This window comes from Mytilus californianus, unplaced genomic scaffold (genome assembly GCF_021869535.1).
Source record: "Mytilus californianus isolate M0D057914Y unplaced genomic scaffold, xbMytCali1.0.p SCAF_6, whole genome shotgun sequence".
In the NCBI taxonomy this organism is placed as follows: Eukaryota; Metazoa; Mollusca; class Bivalvia; order Mytilida; family Mytilidae; genus Mytilus; species Mytilus californianus.
The window spans coordinates 53,795,892-53,814,103 of NW_026262712.1; the positions used below are offsets into that span (position 1 = coordinate 53,795,892).

At 30.6% G+C, this 18,212-nt stretch overlaps 1 protein-coding gene across 7 annotated transcripts in view; it reads left to right on the plus strand.

The window, feature by feature from the left end:
• Positions 1-18,212, plus strand: part of LOC127705670 (transcription factor egl-13-like) — a 126,800-nt gene that overhangs the window by 28,387 nt on the left and 80,201 nt on the right. Inside the window, exon 1 of one of the 7 annotated variants that reach the window (XM_052210005.1) lies at positions 15,649-15,751. The exons of 5 other annotated variants lie outside the window; for them this stretch is intronic. In XM_052210005.1, the coding sequence (XP_052065965.1) occupies positions 15,723-15,751 (29 nt within the window). In that variant the 5' untranslated portion in view covers positions 15,649-15,722. Of the gene's footprint in view, positions 1-15,648; positions 15,752-15,895; positions 15,941-18,212 lie in introns of those variants that run through there. One more of the 7 variants, XM_052210006.1, reaches the window with a different exon arrangement.

An 18,212-nucleotide genomic window follows, 5' to 3' on the forward strand; every position in this document is an offset into this window, starting at 1 on the left:
TTAAATGACATTACCCCCTACCAAGCCTCATTAGGAGGACTGTGGGAATTGTGGAACCAAACAGCTGTCAAACTTATTGTTTCAAGGAGGAAGACGTAAACACAGGACAAGCCAAAGTTTATTTTCATTCAACCTGCACTTAAGTTTATAGAGCTAGTGCATCTCAGCAGGAACAAGATACAGGAATGCCTTTTGTCTGCGATAATATAATTATATCTAATGGGTGTATAATTAATGACCCCTTTGTGGTGTGTGTTTGTTGTGATTAGGTCCTTTTGGGTTTATGGCCTGTTTACAAGTAATTTCAGAGAACATCAGGAGGCCCTTGTACTACAAGCAGTGGTGTAGTTTTAATAAGAGATTTGTGTTGGTTTTATAAGCTAAGATAATTTGATTAAGGATAATTGTGTGTTTATTAAGTGCTTCTAATGAAAGGAAAACCTCTGTGTCAGACACTTATTTTGTCCATCAATTTTTTTTTTTATATTTTTTGTATAAAACAGCATGAAACATTGATGAGGTTTGTCTTAGGTTTGTTATCAGAAAATTTGTGAAAATATTTAGTTATAATCATTTTCTATTCAGAACCAAAAAAAAGTCAAAAAAATTATTTATGTAACCATTGAGAATAGGAGGAAATACTAGTTTATTAAAACTTTTTCTGTTTAATCTTGCATTAATAGATTCTATTAAAAAAAAGATGTCCTTAATATTCTAAAACTGTTCTTTATCGTAACAGCAACAGTGACAAACTCAAATTAATGTGCTACGATTTGATTGGTTTCTATAAAATATGAAAAAAATGATGTTAAAGTATTTGTTCATGCATCCTATTTATCTGACCTTTTTACCTTAAGATTTTAATTTCTTTTACAATATTTGTCTCTGTATTATATCATTCAAAAACTTAAGCCTAAATTTTTCACAATGACTGCACATTAATTTTGTCACGCCCACAAAAATCATCAATTATGAAAAAGCAGATTCATGGCAATGACAGTTAAAGCAGTTAAGTAATTATGAAGCCATCCCATTAGTATAATTGTCTGTATATTATAATGCAGAATTCAGCGCCAATCAACAGCTACTTCAGAATGTCATTAAACAGATAACCAGGGGAGATAAACAGAGTTTTCTGACATAACTAACGTTCCTTTGTCAAGTTAAACTGTTACAGATGTAACCACAGTCGATTAACCCCAATTTAACACAATTATAATCAGTGTTCCTGGTAATCGCTCTTTGTTTTCATTATACTCAGTATCGATGAAAAAGGAGTGCAGAATTGGTTCTTTATCTAGTTTTTTTTAGCACTATTCATTTATTTATTCGACTACACAAGGCTCAAATGTTTACAGTGCCTGCTCAGTAAAAGGGGGAGTTTGAATTGGAATGTTGCTTTTTAATATGCTGTTACTGATATAAGACCTTTGTTTCTCACACTGCAGTTTGTGTCAAAAGTTTGTTTTATTTGGAAAGTGTGGGGGGGTGGTCAAAACAGGGTACAGAAACAGAATACCGTCACTTGACTAAAATTCTATGCCATGTGTTTGATATTTCAGTTTATTTCAGTTATTTAACGAAAAAATCTTACCAGGAAATGACTTACAAGACATAAAGTCATTTTAGTGTAATTAACAATTTTTATGGTTTAATTTCATTTTTTCTTCATGATTTTTGGTTATTTCTTTGCTATACGTGATTGCTGTGCATTTTTTTGTGTTCAACTGTAAAATTGCTGTCTTTTTGTCTTTTTGGTTTTTTTCCCTTTAATTTGCAGCAATACTTCATCAGCAAACCTTATTATTACGGTTTCATATTTTCTATATTATGACCCATTGTTTTTCTTTGATGCTTTTGGTACTTAGCTGTGTTTGAAATGTTACACATTATTAAGGAATCTATTGTTGATAATTAGGTGCACTTGATTAGCTACATCTTCAAGCATTGTTCAAACAAACAAAAATCAGCAGTCAAATGCTTCTATTGACATGAAAGGGGCACCCCATGGGGTATCTACTTAGGTGCTATATGTTTACTGCCATGTAATGGCATTTGTGATGGATGGTTGTCACTAACAGAATGAGGAGAATGTTTTAGAGAGATAAATTCTATAATTACCAATTGTTGTTGAAAAACTGTTGCATCTTTATTTATACCATTCTAAGTGTTAACTCTTAACTGAATTTGATTGGTAACTAAACAGTCTTGAATTCTGTTTTTTAAGAGGGTTTACAACATTTGACTTGTGGCCTACATGGTATATTATTTGCATATGAAGAAAATTATGATTTGTTGTCAATTTTTCAATAGCTGAAAGCTGAACCATAAAACACCTTAATAAACAGTGCTCTTTTCATTCTTTTTGCTTTAAATTCAAATTTAACTTTCATAGACTGAGACTGAGGAATTGTATGAGAGGCCACAGGGTGTGAGTGAGAAGGGGTGTATACCATCGAACACAGCAACTTAATGCTCTTAGACAGTGTTAGAGAGAGAGATGCATGTAATTTAAGTAGATTATCTGTATTTTATTGACAGATACCCAGCATGGACAAACATTAAATATAATTGGTCAATGGGCTTGTCTGTTCACTGACATATATCCGATGTTCTATCATTAAATTCCATTGGTCTTTTGATGATGACATGATATAGTATCAGACAAAAATTGTTTGAATTCATAGATACTAGAAAGATTTTTATTAATAACTAGCTTTTAGCTGAGGAAGAATTAAGTTCATATTGGAGTAAAGAGGGACATTTATAATGTCATATATATCAGGTCATTATCTCCTTTTGTCTTTAAGTATTACATGGACGTTTCTATTTCCATTTTACTTTTCTTCAGCTTTCTGTTTTACATAAATTCTGATCCCAACATTTTAAATGACTGCAAGATCTTTGTTGTGGTTCATTTCCATCAAAATGTAGGTTAAGCCTACCTAGATCCAAAGTTCAATTCTGAGATTTTTTTTCTTCAAATATTTCATATTTCATAGACAACAGGACAACATTACCCCTTACTTCAATATTAATTTTATCCTCATATTGAAATCATTATACTCTAATGGAATAAAAGTAGATAAGAATTCATTTGGATGATAAAAATGAAGTGTGCCCCTCCTTCTACTGTTTCAGCTTATCATATTCTGACAGACTTCTGCTTCTATTGTAACAACATCTGATGACTGTGTTATCAAATAAATAACAATTATTTATATGTAAGATGTATAGTCATCATGTTGGAATGTTGAGTTCTCTTTAGAACTTTTGTTTTCACGTAAAAACCAACCAAAAAACATAGAATCATGTCTTTTTCTTGCAATCTACAAAGAACAGTAAATACATGTTTTGTAGGGCATTGGTTAAATGTTGATGAGGGGAGATAACTCTAATTTATTTCATTAATTTCAAAACTTAGATAACTTAAATGGATTTAAAAGAAAAACAGAGTTTGGGCGAATGGTATTTTATCCCAGTATTAGTTAGATGATGAATATTTCAAATATTTCTTACAATATATCATAGGATTTATGTTATGCAACTAAATGACAACATTTGTTGAATCAATGAGTTACAACAAAAACCTAATAAAAATACTACAGTAGTGATTCTGTAGTTTTTCCCAAAGGTGTTTAAACACAAGACAAAATTCATGTCATCATGAGAAAATATGACTTTTTACCTAACATTTTGAAACATAACATATCCTTGACCCAAGTTTTAGGTAATGACATGCATAATTACAGATTTTCATAACAATTTTTCTTTGATCTTCCAGCAGTAATGGCTACAATTCCCAGTAGAGTTCCCACAATCTTATTCTAATCAGAAAATAAACAACCAGTGACGGAAAATAAACAAATATCATTGTTCTGTACAACTTATCACCCTCTCTACCATACATGTCAGAACTTACTGTTGATTCTACACTAATCTTGTCAGGGCTAATAGTTTCTGTAACAGGATTAATTATTGGTTGTGTGATGTCTACAACCAGTTCACTTTGAGTTTTTAAATCATAAAATGTGAAGTCTTCAACCAGTTCATTAAGAGTATTTAAATCATAAAATGTGAAGTCTTTCACCATTTCACATTAAACTATAATTCTTCACTCATCTTGTCCTGTATTGGATGCGATGTCTACAACCAGTTCATTTAGAGTGTCTAAATCATAAAATGTGAAGTCTTCAACAAGTTCACTAGGAGTATTTAAATCATAAAATGTAAAGTCTTCAACCAGTTCATTAACAGTATCTAAATCATAAAATGTGAAGTCTTTCACCATTTCACATTAAACTATAATTCTTCACTCATCTTGTCCTGTATTGGATGTGATGTCTACAACCAGTTCATTTAGAGTGTCTAAATCATAAAATGTGAAGTCTTCAACAAGTTCACTAGGAGTATTTAAATCATAAAATGTAAAGTCTTCAACCAGTTCATTAACAGTATCTAAATCATAAAATGTGAAGTCTTTCTCCATTTCACATTAAACTATAATTCTTCACTCATCTTGTCCTGTATTGGATGTGATGTCTACAACCAGTTCATTTAGAGTCTCTAAATCATAAAATGGTGAAGTTTTTCATCCCTTCACTTATAAACTTTTGTTCAAAAATGGTTTAGTAACTTATATGTTGTGGCAGTACCACTAGTTGGGTATATACAAAATTAAAACATTCATGTTACTGAGTTACATAAAAAACATTTTTAAACAGATCCTATGTCAGTGTTCAATTTTAGACTATATTAACAGTTTATATACAACCTGTCCAAATAAAATTGTTGCTGTTACTCTTTGTTATCTTTAACCATTTCAGTGAAAAGAAATGTGTACTGCTTTTCAACAAATCTTGTTAGGGTGAAAGGGATTAATTATCGGAAGTGATCTTTAAAATTAAAGGGATTGTTTACAACCAGTCAGTTTTAAGAATTTATTTTCTTAAAGAGACTAATTGAAGAGAATTTATAATTTACAACCAGTTCAGCACAGAACATAATCTATTGTTAGAATGAATTATTTTGTAGGTTATGTCTGTGCTCATTTAATTTGTGATTTGTATAAATTAGTATCTTCTGTTTTTTTAATGACCAAGGCTTCAATGAACCATTCAGTTCTCAGCCTTGTTCCATTTGTCTTAGCAGTTGTACCAGCTGGTGTCTCCTAGAGCACACAGTTACAGCAAAATTAAAAATGGAAACAGAAATTATAGAATCTTAATGTCAAGTCTATGGACAAATATGACACTTAATGATTCTTGCATGTCAAATGAAATGCGACAGACAGTGGATTCTTGTTATTGTTAATTTTTTGCATGGTACTCTATCTGATTAAAGAACAGTGCATGGTACTACACGACTGGCTGTAGTTTGATTGCATGTGAAGTGATTAGGAGAATTTGGGAGATAAGATTTTTCCATTGTTTCTCACTGGGCTGTGACCAGACAGGAGGCAGGGTGTTTTATCATGCTATTTTATCAACCCAAATCTACATACTGATTATTAATTGCTGCCAAACTGAGTGAATTTTGATGTAAAATAAATTAGAGTGGTTGTCTTTGTTCATGTCTTTTAATCAAGAGGTACCAAGATAAATGTATCTTTAATGAGCGTTTATTTGTGATGGAGAGGCAAGCTGACATTGTATTGTTTGAAGATTTATTTTGAACCATTACTTAACAAGAATTACACATTTGATTTTTTGCCCTGACATCCCAGGATATAAAGAAGCCCATTAAGTGAGAGTCCCAAAACAAATCAAGACTGCAGATTACATCTACAGTGCCAAGTTTATAATAAACTTGATTTTTTCTTTTTAGTGCAAATCAGGCTGTTGGTTTTCTCTTTTGAATTGTTTGACATTTTGTATTGCCAAGGCCTTTAATAATTTTATTTACTATATATATATATATATGTGGGTGTTCTCATTGTTTAAGGCTGTACAGTGTCCTATAGTAGTTTACACCCTCGTCCTTTGGTCTCTGTAGATAGTTGTCTCTTTGGCAATAATACCACATATCTTTATTTTATATTGAAATAAGATTTTTTTTTTTTGCATTGTTTAGCTGATCATTTTGAAATGTGATACGTTTATAAGCAATTTATTTATTTTGTACCAAGCTGCAAAGACGTGGATTTGTCAGTGAAGTGTAAAGTTTATTTTTCTGTCTGTTTTTCTTCAGTTACAGTGTACATCTGAAATTTAAAAGAGATGGGATCCTGATTTTATATGCAGTCTTCACCATCCACATGCTGACTATGGTCAATGTTACAAAATTATATTAAGATTCTTTTGGTCAGTGTAGAGGTAATTTAAAAGACCTGAAGCTATGGCTCGTGGGCCAGTGGTTAAATGGGAAGACCTTGTATGATTAAAAGAATTAAATCTTATGGACAGATTATCTTTTTCAACCAAATACAAAAAGACAAATCAAATACTTCTAAAAAATGGAAAAAGACAAAAACAAGAAAGCAAATATCAAATATAAAGAATGTAAAAACATATTGTCACAAGGGTAATCTAAAAACCTTAAATAACTTACAAATTTGAACAATGGGAAAATTTCATGGGAATGTCATTCCACAAAGGTTTTTGATACATTTATTATGGCGATTCAAATGTAGCGTGGCATCATTGTCAGTCACGTAGTCATTCCATGCAGTCACATCTGACATAAGTCAACATTCTTTACGTCTGCTAGAATCGTAGATAAGGATAATTATAAACAACGGATTTCTTAATATGTTTTTGTGTGTGAACTTGATGATTCTTTGTTTAGTTTGAACTGTGTTTTTATATGATAAACTTCATGTTTTGTCCCACAATCTGTAACTGCATGCTCTTTCTTCATGTGAGAACTTTTGTTTTTTTAGTTTTATAATGCAATTGTCTGCATTCTGTTATTATTATTTAAGCTTTCTATTATGGCTTTCAATGTTTTTTTTTGTTTTTTGTTTACTTTTTCATGGTGTTAATTACAGCATAAATCATATAGCTGTAAACCATTTTTTGTGTATCTTATAAAAAGTTATTAAAAAAAATTGCTAGGTAAAGAAATCAGTATTGTTCAGATTAAGCAGCTTAACTTTGTATAAGATTTAACCTGACCTATTGGATTTCAATACTTGACTTTTTCAAAATTTATCTTTATAACTTACATACTAGACCACTTGCAAGAAAATTCAATATCATTATAATATTTTAATTATTCATAAACTGTGAAAAATTTACCATGACAGGTTGATACTTTTAATTTTTCATCAAGATTTCCCTCTGTCCCTCATATTCATTTGACCCTGAGATGTAAGAAAACTTGGTACTGTAAATCTAGATAAGAAGAAAAAAATAGTTATGTTTTTATAGTACATACATGTACAACTATTTTCTTAGTTTGAAGTTTTGGCATAAATATTAACCTTTCAAACATAGCAAACAAAAATTATTTTTCGACAGTCTTTGATCATTCCTTTTAAAGAGTCAAGGGTGTCCTAAGTACATGTGACCCAGTGGTCATTCATCTGAAAGGTTACTAGTACTAAGAATGTGGACCCTAAAAATTATTTATAGATGGAAGGAAGTACCACCTGTGTGTATGTTTTTTAGGCTTTTAACCTTGGTATAGACCTAAAAGGCATTTGTCTTATTAGTTTTTTCAGTAGTTCTGAAAGACTGTTGAATCATTCCAAAGGTCAAAATACATGTGATTTCTGTACTTTAGCAATTGATTGAGATCTTTAGAAAATACCTTGAAGCAGAAATAAAGGACATAGGATATCTCCAGATAAAAAAATATACATATTGGCCAGGGTTAAAAAAGAGAGTTGTATATGCGCAGGAACATATGAAATGACAGTATGATTTCAAAATGAATTGAAATTTTCAATTCAAATAGGGAGATTTACATATCCATTACCTTTAAGCATATAAAATAAAATGGTTAGTATGTTGCAAGGAAATTAATCCCCCTCTGAAAAAGAAAACGTCCTCATTCTTACAATTTGAATATTGGTCAGTACATTACAACTTGATCTGCATGGCACACTGTGGAATAAGAGTGTGTCCATGTGGTCTTGGATATTGTTATTACTTACAGATTATATCAGGGTTAAAAAAAAACAAAAACAAAGGTCATTGTGGTCTCTTTTTCAACTTCTTTTAATCGAAATCAACAACCCCTGTCAATCACTCTACATTCTTCTTGTCTTTTTCCACCAGATTAAATCAGATATGTACATTATGGTGTAGATTATCTGACATCAGGGTGTTATTGTAGTGTGACATCACATTCATGGTCCTGTCAGATCACTGTCAGATAAAAGCACCAATCACCTTTTTATAGTTCTTGGGGTTATTGAAAAAATCTGCAATGGATTTGTGAAATGCAATACTTATAATGTTCATAGTATTGAACTTTGTTTAGAATCAGGACATAATCCCTTGTAACATCTAAGTAAGGTTTATATTTTCTGCAATAAGTACAATTATTGAGGAGCTGAGATGGATTTAAAAATAATAGATGATTTACGAGAATAGTTGTAGAAGTATAATCAATTAGTTATCTTCAAAAAGGGGGGGGATAAAAAAAATCAGATTAATGTACTAACATTTTTATGCCCCCGCCGTAGCGGAGGGGGCATTAAGTTTTACCCTTGTCCGTCTGTACGTCCCAAAATTGGTTTCTGTTCTCTAACTTTAGTTTGCCTCGACCAAATGTTATGAAACTTATACACAATGCTTATTACCACAAAACACAGATGGAGTTTGAATTTTGGTGGCGTCACTTTTGCTGTTCTTGAGTTATGCCCCTTTACAAATTGAAAAATTGCTGAATTCTATGTTTCGGTTCTCTAATTTTAGTTTGCCTCAACCAAATGTTATGAAACTTATACACAATGCTTATTACCACAATACACAGAACAAGTCTAAATTTTGGTGCGTCACTTTCTCTGTTTTAGAGTTATGTCCCTTTACAAATGAAAAAATTGCTTAATTTTTTGTTTCCGTTCTCTTACTTTAGTTTGCCTCAACCAAGTGTTATGAAACTTATAAACAATGCTTATTACCTGAAAACACTGACCAAGTTTGAATTTTGGTGGCGTCACTTTTTTACGTTCTAGAGTTATGCCCCTTTACAAATGGAAAAAATGCTAAATTTTTGCTTTCCGTTCTTTAACTTTAGTTTGCCTCGTCCAAATGTTATGAAACTTATACACAATGCTTATTACCACAAAACACAGATCAAACTTGAACTTTGGTGGCGTCACTATTATCGTTCTAAAGTTATGCCCCTTTACAAATGGAAAAATTGCTGGATTTTTTGTTTTGGTCCTCTAACTTAAGTTTGCCTCAACTAAATGTTGTGAAATGTATACACAATGCTAATTACCACAAAACTCTGATCAAGTACAAATTTGGGTAGCGTCACTTTTACAGTTCTTGAGTTATGTCCCTTTATAACATTATATGCAATGGGGGGCATCATCTGTGTCCCATGGACACATTCCCCATTTATTTCCCTTCCATTAGGAGGGGGCCCAGCCCCTGAACCCAAGTCTGGGAACCTGTATATATTTCCTATGTATCAACCTATACCATAAATCATGGTAGATCTAACACTTACATAATTGGAACAAGATCTGAGTGAGTGGTTCAATGTATTTTTAAACAGTATATGAATACATAGGTTGTTACCCTGTTCATGGATTTTTTTTTTTTTTTATTGAGAAATGATTGTATTTTAATATTACATCTCTATAGGTCTTTATACCCACTTTTTTGTTGCCCTTCAAACCACAGAGGAATTTTTTTTCTGACAATCAATTCATTATTACCCAAACTATGTCACCATTTTATTAAAATTAGTTATATAAAAAAACTAACCTAAGTAATAACACAGAAGCATGCTAATAACTGAGCAAAAAAATTAAATGAGAGTTATTTTTAAATCTATCAATTATAGATGCAAAATTCCTTGTCATACTTTGATGAGCATGGAGAGAAACCATACCTCTATTCATGCTCTACATTTTTTTAAGTAGCAAAACTAGGCCATACTGGTAACTGAGTGACATTTGACAGACAAAGATGATTTTATTTTCACAGAAACAAACCAAATTTCATCAGAATCACATCTTTGTTTATAAAAATTGTCAGTGAATCATCGTCAATGTTTACTTCTCCAGAGATCAAAGACAGGATCAAGTTTTAACAAAATACCTCATTTCTTTTGATTACCCTCTCTCGGTTCTTTTGTGATAAGTATTAGAGCTTATACTTGATGGGCAAATTTGATCCCAATATTATTTGGAATAAGTCACCTGTTCGCTGGAAATTAAACTAATTATCGATATCAAAATAGACCTTGTTTTTCTTAGTAGTTTTGTTCTCTTATCAGTAGTGTGGAAATTGCTACAACAGGTGAAAAATAAGCAATTAGATTTTACTACATGCAAGATCTACCTTCTTACGCATAATTTTTCAAAAATGTGCAATGTAATGAACAATAATGGGTTGAAAAATGCAATATTTCAAGTTTGTTTGCAAAAAACTCGGATTGGCATCTGGCAGTTGTAATTCACCCTTTATTAACCAACAATTTAGCGAGCCCATAAAATCGTAGGAGAAAATTGGAAGAGTTTAGAGGTTAATGCATACTGTTATAGTTGAATAATTGTGACTATTCTTTTATCAAATTTTGATATGATGGAACGATCTCACCAATCATGAATTGACATTAAACTTGAATCTAATTTTCAAAATGCTTACATTAAATAATACTAGTTTAACATATGCTTGCATGAAGAATGTTGGTATTACTATTACGTGAAAGCTTGATAAACCATGTAAAGAGTTTCTTCAGTATAAATCTCACACCTAATTTTCTGGTTAAATTACTTTTAGTGTCCAGAACTTCATGAAAATTTGACTCATCAGGACATTTCTCTATTGGTGAGTTTAACAGATTGAGCGTGTGTTTATAAAGTTTCGAAGGTCCTACTTTTGAAAGGCATGTTTCTAATAGCAAAACCTGGATTTTGTGCCGTGCAATCAGATATGTATTTAACGAACTCTGCTCATAGTTCATAAAGTTTGAAAAAAAATCTATCTGATTAGTGAAACATTCTCAAAATAAAATTATCAATATGACAAAGCTATGCTGTGTTATGTCACTTAAACATTAGTCAAATTTAACAACCTTTGCTCCTTATCTGCAATTTTCTTAAAAGATTTCCCCCTAAAAAGACAGAGACAAATGTATTGGTAAGAGTCTTTGTGACTTTTTTGACAATCAGTAACTGGTGCTAGAAAAAGATAAACTTGTTGAAGTCTGAGAAGAAGTCTTACATCTGTCGTGAACTAGAGGTTATAAATGGTTTGTAGAAGCATGGGAATAGTTTAAAGTCATTTCTTGTCTTGTCACATAAAGCTTTCATTAATTTTCTATAAATTTGACCTGATTACCTTAAGTTCTGAAATTTTCGTTTTTTTTAATGTTGCAGAATGTGGAAGAATCAAGTTATCTGATCTAGAGTTAATTAATTCACACAAATCAAGTTGATTTCAAAATTGATAACTGCTTATAAATTTTGAGTAACATATTGCATAAAAAGAGAACTTAAAAAAGATATGACAAAATTTAATTATTTTTTTTTTACAAATTTTTAACCTGCCAATTTTACATTTGCACTTGATGTACCATCTTTTTGAAATCAGTACAGTTTCCTAATAAATTTTGAAGAGACCTGAATTCCAGCCAGACATTGTGACATCTTAAATGTAGTATTGCTTAAAAAATTAAAATTATAGTATTAACTTCTTGAAAATCAACATGTGAAATATTCTAATTAATTAAGGACAGGAAATCTAAGATTTGGCTGTTTGTTTCCAGAATCTGATAGTTGATTAACAAGTACGCTTTATAATTACTAATCAAATCTTTTAAATTAATTAAAATGAAATCAGTTCCTCTTTTCATTAGGAGCATGATTAACGTTGAAATCTTAATCCAGAAATTGTTGAAATTCATGTTTGAAAACTTCCACTTGCCAATTGTCGAATTTGAGACACGGCATGGGCCGGCACCAAGTTCGTTATTCTGCAAAAAGTGCTAAGTAGGTCTAAAGATATACTCAATTAGAGAAGACATTGTACTTCTATTCTCAGTTAAATTCTTATCATAACGTTAACAAGAGATTTGCCTTTGTAGTGAAAATCATGTTAATGTAACGCACGGCAAACTGCTCATTAGGATGAATTAGTCTAAGAATGATGTTTGCTTCTTTCATGAAAAATACACAAAATCTTAAGATATGAATTTAGTCTTATTAACTACTCAGCATGAATCAGAAGAGCTATATAATCTCAACACTTTAACAATTGTCTTAAGAGGGCGCCACCTTCTTTCAATTTCAATTATCTCCCCCTCTTAAGGGCTTGGTTTGGTCTCATAAACGTCAATTGTCCAAACAGTGTTTTCGGGAAAACAAAAAGATTAAGAAATAGGTTAAAATAAAAACACCACAAAGATAAGTAGTAGAATTGAATACATATCACTTTAATTCAAGTGGTTAATTTTCTTCTGGGCTCTTATGTTATTGTTATTAATAAATATGAATAGTTGTCATATAAATTAATGCATTGTTGTTATGGTTTGTTAAAGAGTTGTCTCCCATGGGTTAAGTAGCCACTTTTCTTTTGTTGATGATAGAATAATGAAGTCTATTGTGAAAATGAGACATTTTATTAGAGGTGTGAGTAGTTCTTGACTTATTTGAAAGGAATTTAGGAAATATACTCAGCATATGTTTATCAAAGTGAGTTGTGTTGGTTTTTTTTAACAATCTTCATGATTATATTTTAACTTTATCATAAGAACTGTGTTCACAGGCTGTATAACCCAAAGCCATATACATTTATATAATTGTAATCAGTGGTCAAGTAAGTTGGGAGAAAGAGAACTTTGTACTAGTTTACTTACTATAGTACTTTTAGTAACATATTAAAGTTGTACATCTTTGGTACAGTTTAATGCATGATATATGTAATCCACAAACTTCAATCGTAAGGCCTTTTCACTTATGATTGATTGTTGGTTGCTATATGTCCAGTGGCAAATATTTCATGCATGTTCAGGACAATATTTCACTTATGAGGATGTTCCTCAACTGTAATATTCTTTGTGTGCATTTTGACTGAGGATTTCATTCCTGAATGCAAAAAGTGAAGAAAAACACTGGTGTTTTTGCCTTATTTTTTGTTAAAACTGCATTTTTTCAGTTGTATTATTAGATAGCTTTGTTTCTAGATATTGATTATGTGGACATTGCCCCATTTAAATCACCTTTAAACTCTGAGTGGTTGAATTAGAAGTTTGATGCACACATATCGAATTAGTCATACTTCTGAAAGTACTTCTCCTGAAAAAAAAAAAAATGAGCAAATTTGACTTTATGTATTCAGAAAGTGGCTAAAAAACTTTCATATTGTCATTTAACTATCATTCTCTGATACATTTGTTTGCTGTTAGAAACTGAATTCATAAAAAAAAAATCAACAGCTTACTTTGGGCAGTTGTTTGAAGAAACCATAAAAAATACTAATAACAATTAATGTAAGATGGTCAGAATACACTTTCTCAGTTCTGTAATCTCTATCATCTGGTATTGCTTAAAGCAGATATCCCACGATCCTTTGTTCCCATCATTAAATTGAAATATAGCGTTCAGTAAACATATTCGCTTAATTGTGATATAATACTCTCCCATTCTGGTTTTAATAAACAAATTTTTGTTTTCCATCCATAGTTTGATGGTTATTCATTAAGTAGGAAGGATATTGTTTCTCACGGAGAATGGTGTTAATTATTATGAATAAAAGCCAGAGGTTGAATTGCTTTCTTTTCGTTTCTTAAAAGTAGAAAAGATTTGGCAATGGAAATGTCCCCTAATGTATCTCAGCTTGCATTAATTATTCTTCATGGACAGGCTTTGATGCAAACTTTTTTTTTCTTCAATTCATAATTAAGGGGTTTTTTTTAACTTGTTTTCCTTTGAATTTTCTTGGAAAATGATTCTATTTTAAAACATTCAGACACCATATATATATATATATAGACTCTGGAAAACAGTAACTTAAATATAAACAACAAAACCACAAATCACTTGAATCCAATTACATGTATCGGTCAGTAGCCTGAAACAAATGTTTTCTCTCTAAACTTGTCCACTTACTTTGTTAGTTAAGGATCTAATAAGATAAAGGAAGCTATATGACAGTAGAATTTCTAAGAACACTTTTGATCCAAGTCAGGACATTGAAAAGAGGCTATCTTCCTTCTTATTGTCACATGACCCATGCAACCATTTATCAATGTTTGTTACTAATTGTTTTAATTCAAATTGATTGATAGATTAATTAATCTATTGAATATTTATTGCATTAGTATCATCAGATTGCCTTTTTTGTTAAAAATTTGATAAAAAAAATTGTACTGGTTAAAGATAGATAAATTGATTATGGAATTCAATTAACATTTATTTAAATGATTGTAACTGATTTCGTTTCCATCTGATGGAGAAAAATTATGAGTAAATAAAACTGATCATTTTATAAGATAAATTATCATGATTTTAATCGTGTGACGTTATTCCTGATTCACAGGTGAAGAATCAGTAAATAAAAGGTACAAATGAATAATTAGTGTGGATAGATTATCAATCAAATCTCGACATCACATAGATATGTTCCACGGCCTCTGGTTATTTTCGTGATTGTTAAAAATTCCGGGTATTCTTTCCTTATGTAGTCAATTTTACTATTAGTTTTCTGGTCATATTTTTCAGGAAAAGTTGTAAAATGTGTGTAATATATTCATACTGGATAAATAAATGGTTTTGTTAATTATTTATTCAGATTTCTTATCCATATATTTTTCTTAAATTTATATAATTAAGATAAACTAGTGTAATTTAAAGAATGATAGTCAATTAAGTAGGTAATTTAAAAAAATGAGGTCTGTTTTTTTTTAATTTATAATAACAAACTGATAAATGAATAAATGATTTATAAGCTATAAAACTGCAAGTAGTTTGCAGAAATTTTAATTGGTTTATGAAAAGGGAACTCAATTAACTTATTTCATTTTTTTTTGCTAAAATAACTTTTGTCAACCACAAATTTTCCAACTTGTTGATTTTATTTCCACTACTGTTAATTGTCCATTATCGTCTGGGGAAATAGCAGAAAATTGAAGTCCATAAAAATCTTAAGTGCCACCAAAATTTCTTTGTAGTTGTGAAATTCCTTGTCTTCACAAATTTCCCTGGAGTGGGGCTTGATTTAGGTACCAGGCATGGTAACCAGAGGAAACAATGATTCTGTAAAATAGAAATACAAGATAAACAATGTTATCGACATTCTTCAATAGACATAAATAAAAGAATTGATAAAACACATCATTATTTTGTTTATCTTATCAGTTTTTCCCCTTGATAAGCCCCCTTGCTGATGATTTTGAATTATATATAAACAATAAGAAGCTGAGAGCAGTTCTGTCCATCACTCACACAGCTGAGGGCTCTGATTGGCTGGCAGCCAGGGAGGGGGCTTTGTCTTATCACACAATACACATTCTATTCACAGCTTTTGTCTTTATGTTAATAACAAGTAACAAGTAATTTTATCAATAGTTTTCGAAGTTTCTTGGAAAATTTCAAAATGCTTGACGTCTACAATGCAAGCTTAAGGTAGGTTTTTTTTTATCTTGCTTGTAATTATATCTTTTTAGTAATTTTTATAGTTTTTTATCTGTCTTATAAATATTTATCTAACTTAAGAAAAGTTGTTTTTATTGATTGTGCAACAGTTTGTCTCATCCAGTAGTCGCTTAGCTGTTTCTTGTGATGGAATCGAAATGGCTGTCTTGCAATGTTATGGTAAATTGATTATTACTTCAGTATTTAATATTCAATAATTGAATAAGTTTTTTATTATGATTATAATGACCATAATTTTGATTTTATGAAGGACTAGGAGGAAAAAAAAGTTACAGATTTTACCTTTTTTTATTTTACTGTTAAGCATTTAAAATACAATGAATTGTATAACAATTGGACAAAAATAATAAAATCACTAAAGAAAAATTAAAAGTTATTTATTAATTATGCATGTATCAATATTATGTCGAAATTTTATTTATAGATTTTCGAAGAAAGAAAAAAAAGGCTTGTTTTGTTCACTTCAAAGACATGGGTTAAACTTTTAGTTTAATATTTGCAATTTTAGAAAGATTGAAAAACTTTTAAAAAAAATTTTTTTATTAACTTTAAGAATTAATGATTGCATATCAAAAAACACTTTGAGCAAAAAATTATTTACTGTCCTTGCAAACACTGTTGGTAAGACGGGTATGATATAGCTTTTTGTGTGTGATTAAGCCTTCTTTGTAGAATGCTCTTCAGCATTTTTATGCATGTGAAATTTGGGCCTGCTTTCCGAAATGCAGTATTGATTAAAATCTATATATAACTAGGAACATTTATTTAGATTTTTCAAAAATCCTTTTGCGGGTAATTCTTGGAAATCTTAACTTGTGACCAGTGATAATGTTTTATTGGCCACTACTGTTTAATTTAAAAGTTTGACTCCACATACAAAACCTTAAACAACCACCAGTTGGTCAACCACAGAGACTTAGCTATTTTCTGAAATAAAAATTTTTTGATTTAACTTTGTCTAAAATGAATTGTCACCTACAATCTATTTCTTTAAACAGGTCCCCAGTATCTTGTCAAAAATATGTTGATATAAAGTTTTTAATCAAATGAGCAATTTTAGCTATCAAGTTGACACTACATGAAAAAATGTCCTATTTACCGAAATATTTTTTTTCCTCTTTTCAAGAATTCTATGGGAAAACATGCAAGAAATAGCTAATAAAATTTTCTCAATTTGCAAAATAATGGTATGCATTTGATTTCATTTGATTGGCTAACTGTTCATTTTTACCATAAAGTAGGAGCCTTGACATCAAATATTAGTTGATATTAAGGTACAAGTTTCATTAATGAATTTTTTTTTTTATATATATCATTTATAGCTTCAACATGATGTTATAATTAATACAAACTATATTGTGGTGCAGTGAAATATCAAAGAAATTACTTACCAAGTTAAAAGACGAACATTATCTTTATACTCCATAACAAACACATGCGATACCTTTTTGTCTTGTTTTGTTAGCGAAATTTGATTATAATAAAAATTACATCGGTAATTACATCCTTTGTGACGGGACTATTATGCAGTGTTTTGCATTATTGGCCAAGTTTAAGTGATGTAGCATTATTAGGCTCCTTTATGTGTTAATTAGTGTAACATTTGGCCCGTTATCACTTCAAACCCTTACGCCTGATCACAGAGAAATAAATTACAAATAAAAACTAAGTACAGCTGAAAAGATGTATACCGAAAAATTATAGTACGCCTCTTAAATATTGGTACAAGTGAAGAAAAATCTGAAGCAACGCCAAAGCATCAATTACCAATTCCAATTTTCCTCTACTATGAGGTGGTACAAAGCTGATTTTCACCGCTGTTTAGCAACGGATGTGGTCAATTAGAAGCATCAACAAGTTTTTCAAGTACTATTAGAAGTCTTGAACATGACTTTATTGATGGTTACGAGCACTTTAGGTCAGATCTTAATCCATCTATCACCTTACTATCTTAATATTTTACTGTTTGAGTTAAGTTTTGGGGACCAGGAGTTACAAATGGGAATTATTATCCAAATTTCAAATGCATTAAAAAGGGAATTTAAGAATTGAAATTTGGATGAGGCGAGGAAAAAGGAATAAACAAATTGTTAGTGCTTGAATTATTTGTTTTATATCACACGTTTTTAAAGTAATTCCATGTATTTAGGCTAATTTTACCTATATTTAAACTAGCAAACTGGCAAAGTTTATTAGCCATAGTATATCATCTGGTTACGTGGTGACCTAAAGGCACAACCACAGAGGTACAAGATATACTAAAAATACATAAGTTGCTTACTTTGATTCATTAGATCTCTGGTAAATATATAGTTGTCTCATTGGCAATCATACTACATGTCCTTATTGTTATAAGAAAAGACATAATATGAAAATGTAATACTATAAACTCTTTAGAAAGCTTGAATGAATGGATGGGCGTAAAATAGGT